Source organism: Cenococcum geophilum, assembly GCF_001692895.1.
Source record: "Cenococcum geophilum 1.58 unplaced genomic scaffold K441scaffold_89, whole genome shotgun sequence".
Lineage (NCBI taxonomy): Eukaryota > Fungi > Ascomycota > Dothideomycetes > Gloniales > Gloniaceae > Cenococcum > Cenococcum geophilum.
In genome coordinates, this window is record NW_027137647.1 from 380,424 (window position 1) to 385,116 (window position 4,693).

At 38.9% G+C, this 4,693-nt stretch overlaps 1 protein-coding gene across 1 annotated transcript; it reads right to left on the minus strand.

Moving 5' to 3' along the window:
- Positions 1–322: 322 nt before the first annotated feature.
- Positions 323–489, minus strand: K441DRAFT_360695 (uncharacterized protein; the record flags this gene model as incomplete). Its single annotated transcript, XM_067641381.1, has 1 exon — positions 323–489. A coding segment is annotated over one exon (159 nt), but the record flags the coding sequence as incomplete, so codon positions are not given.
- Positions 490–4,693: the final 4,204 nt, after the last annotated feature.

Genomic DNA, 4,693 nt, shown 5'->3' on the forward strand with positions numbered 1-4,693 from the left:
ACTTTTCCGATTTAACCTACTTCCGCTTATGTAAGATTTCCAGTACTTCCTATATAAGTTAGTTATTGCATTAATAGGCCGCTATTAAATTTGCATAAATTATTATTAAGAATTGGTTGATTTTACTAGGGTCAAAAAATCGCGATTTTGGTGGGGTTTTGCAGTGCGCGACTCCCTTATATACGCGACTCGCTTGTAAAGTACGTTATCTTTATATTTAAATTTTGGCATCAACACAGCTTGGATAATACAGTCAACCAAGGCTTCGTCGCAAAGGAAAGTTAGCGCTAAACGAGACGTAGTATTTTCTACCGGTCGCATATGCTCGCTCTAGTAATCTGCTAAGTACTCAAAGAATGCATTTTCGGCTAGCCTCTGTTCGAAAGCTTTATCGTCGGCACAACTGCCGCTCCGAAACGTGTCAAAGGATAAGTACGTTATACAGGCTACCGCTATCTTTTCCTGAGCGCCAGGGTTCCATTCAAAGCGTACTTACTCAAAGTACTCCTGTGTCGTGTAATGCACGAGACGGACGACGTTGCTTTCCTCGTCTAACGTGGCTCCCGGGGTTTTGCACGAGCCCTGAGTTTTGCACGATTTGAACATCAAAATTCACCAAAATGCCAACTTGGTAGTAAATAACTAGTTAAAGCCATTACAAGTTATTACATTGTTAGTAAGGAGTCTTAAAATAATTAAAAGATAGATAAGTCTATTTAAAGTCGATTTCTAGGTATTTTAATACCTTAGCTGCATTTTAAAGTTGCTTAATAGTAACTTGCTATCGGTCGCAAAAATTAGAAGCTCGCCTAAAGCCAAACGTCGCGCATTACCCACCCCATTAAAATAATACACCTAACGTAGCTCCTGGGGTTTTGCACGAGCCCTAAGTTTTATATAAACTAGTAGACCGCTTCCCTTTTTAAGCTAATGGGTTTCCTAAAGTAGAATATTGCCGTATCTAAACTTTAAACATTAAATATTAACTTTTAAATTTATTATTAAATAATAGCTATACCGTTTAAACCTTATATATTAAATATAAAAGACTACTTATAAGCTACTTAAATAGCCTAGTAAACTAGCGGCTTTTATTATAGCCTAGAAGCCTACATAAAGGCCTATAAAGTCTTTTTTTTTACTATTAGTTATAAAAAATCAGAAGCTTACCTAAAGCCGAATGTTGTATATTACCCCCTATTAAAATAATATACCTACTATAACTTTACTAATATAGCTTTATATTTTATAAATAGGGCCTTATTTTATAGCCCTTTACTAAAGCTATAAAACTAGCCCTAATTTATAAAATATAAAGCCGTATTAGTAGAGTTATAGTAGGTGTATTGTTTTAATGGGGTAGGCAATACGCGATATTTAGCTTTAGGCGAGTTTCTAAATTTTATAACTAATAGCAAGTTATTATTAAGCAACTTTAAAATATAGCTAAGGTATTAAAATACCTAGAAATCGACTTTAAATAGACTTATCTATCTTTTAATTATTTTAAGACTCCTTACTAATAATATAATAACTTATAATAGCTTTAACTAGTTATTTACTACTAAGTTAGCATTTTAGTAAATTTTAATATTTAAATTATATAAAACTTAGGGCTTATACAAAACCCTAAGAGCTATATTACTATAACTCTACTAATATAGCTTTATATTTTATAAATTAGGGCTAGTTTTATAGCTTTAGTAAAGGGCTATAAAATAAGGCCCTATTTATAAAATATAAAGCTATATTAGTAAAGTTATAGTAACGTAAGTTATAGGGTTATGACGGCGATAGGGTTATGACGGTCGGCTACTACCGCCTTCCTAGTTGGGCTTACGGTTTGGAACACCAAAATACTGCCCCCTTCAGCTACCGCGACAGTGATATGCACGACTAGCTTCCACCCTTTGGCGAGCGCTCTAAAATTTTAAATTTAGTGTATCCAATCTTATATAAGTAAAAGAAAGAGAAAGGGGAATGTTTATTAAGGAAGTGTATATTAGGCAAGTTCTAAGCTAATTCTCCTAGCTAACCAGAATAATTCTCTAAGGCATAGTCCTTGCGCGTAGCCATAACCGTTTAGTAGCGATTAAGCGAGATTGGATGTGGAGCGCTCGTTAAAAGGGGGTGGAAGCTAGCCGTGTACATCAATAGTATGTCCACGGTTCGATTTGTATGGCTGAATCAGCCGCTGAGTCAGATTTTATAGGCGAAGAGGCCCGTGCGCTTAGTGGCATGTGGATGTTACCCTATATCTACGGTCGATCTACGATCGCCAGCGATACCGCGCTCTTAATACCCGTTGAGCGCTATGCGTAGAGCTAGCTAAGAGCTCTCTACTCGCACTAGAATGGTAAGAATTGGCCGTAGGTTAATAAAGATATTTATATTTTAAGTTGGGCGCCACTATTGTATAAGCACCCTACTAAACTTATACCGCACTAAAATAAGCCCCTAAGGGGCTATAGATAAAGGTTTTAATAGAAGACTCCTTAGTATTTTAGAGATATATACTATTTAATAGCTTTTTTACCCGCTTAAAGCCGTTTATAAAGCTAATCTAGCGAGCACTGTATCTACTTCTACTGTAAATTAACCTGCTATATAGCCGCTTCCTCGCTAACCCTCTAGGCCTACGCGACCCGCTTAATCTCCTTAATAACCTTAGGCCGTAGGGAGTACTATTAGAGCTTATTCTGCCGGCTAGCCCGCTATCTACTACCCTATTTAGAATCTAGCGCTGCTATAAAAGGATTACCTTTAAGCCCCTTAGTCCACTTACGCTAAAGGGCCCGTATGGACTTTACTGTACGGCATATATAATATACGGGCGGCTGCTTAGGCGGGAGCTTAAGCTTAAGCTTAGACTTAGGCCCTTACTGCGGCTATAGCTACGGCTATAGCTACGGCGGCGTTAGTAAAGGGGAAGCTATAGCGCTTACCTAGGCCAATATATACTAGCTTAATCCCGCAATAGATAGAGGCGCCAGTGCTATTAGTAGATATGCTATTAGTGGCCGTGCCAAAGGGACCTTAAGCTAAAAGGTAAGGCTACTAGATATAAGCAATTAAAGCTATAAAGACTGCGCCTACTAAGACTTGGCTATATAATTAAATAACGCCTATAGCTTACCTACTCTTTAGTTATTCTTACGTACCCTCTAGTTATTCTAGGCGTCTATAGTCTTTAGGCAGTCCGTAATAGCTAGCATAGCCTAGTAGAGTATTAATAGCTAGCTAGGGCCTTCTTCCTCCTACTATAGATAGGTTTCGACCTTCCGCGTAAAGGGTAGATAGGCCTTATACTAAAAGACAGGGTGGTTCTATATAGGGCTGCTTAGGAATATCTCGCGGAGGACTACTAAGTCCTATAGGATAACCTCCTAGAGGTAAAATAAGAGGTTCGTGGCGCCTATAGCTATAAGGTCGTTAATTTAGCCGACCTAAGGGCTAAACTAACCTTTCTAGACGTCTAGATCTGGCTAGATTGTCAATAGTAGTACGTTAAGGGGGGCGACGCTTACCCTATAAATCTTAAAGCAGCCTATCTATAGTGTATAGCCAGTCATCGTCCGTATAAACTCCTGCGGTAGCGAGTTTAAGTAGTAGCTAACTATCTACTCCTGGTTCTACCTACTAGCGCGTCTAATTTAGTCCTTACTAACCCCTTTTAGCTCTACCGTTTTAGCGCTAGCGCTTTATCTAATATAGGTTTTCTTTTATAAGAAGACGCTAATATACTAAAACACCTTAGCAACCTACTCCCGCTACAAGTTATACGAGAAGGCCGCCTTATAGTCCCTAGCGCTGCTCTTAATTAGGCGGATATTATACCATACTAACCGCTTACTAAAGTCCGGAAATAGCTTATCGCTAAGGTCCTAGCGATATAGGAGGTAAAAAGCTAGCCCGCTAAGTATATAAACAAGCGGCTTCTTATTACATAGAGCCCTAATAGTCTTAAGGCGGCCGTACTAGTTCTGCTTACTAGCGTATATAGTAAATATTAGGGGCATATAGCGGGTAGGGCCTTTCCCCTTAAACTTAAAGGTAAATAAGTCTAAGATCTTAGTAGAGCGCCTATTACCGCTATGGGTAAGCATATAGTGGCCTAGTAGGATATCTATAAGCGTATAGAGGTAGCATTCTAGCAAGGAGTCTCTATGGGCCTATAGCTGGCGGCAGATATTCTTAAACTCGTCCTCCGTATATCCATTAAGTAGCGTGTCTCTACCCTTATCCGTAAACTACTGCTTTTCCTACTACGCGTCCCTCCGTTATAGAATCTTAAAGTACTCCCTAACGTTATCCTCCTGCGGGAACTAGTAGCTGTTTATTCCTATGGCCTTCTACGCCTAATAGAGGTCTATTAGGGCCGTAATATAGCCGCGAACTAAGTGCTAGGAGAGCCGTGTCTTATCCTAGGGTACGTTATTACTAGCCTTACGGCTTTTTACTTTTAGTAGCTAGCCTATAACCTCCTTAACGAGAAAAAGAAGTAGTTTCTCCTTTATAACGGTATTAGTATTATAGTACTACTTCTTCTTATAAAAGGCCTAGGAAGACGCGCGTTAGCTATAAGTATACTACTCCATAAAGTATCTAGCTACCTACCTTAAACTCCTTCTACTTCGGCTTATAATTTAAAGACGTGTTTTTAGGCCTCTTAGCACGCGTAAGGGCGAGAATA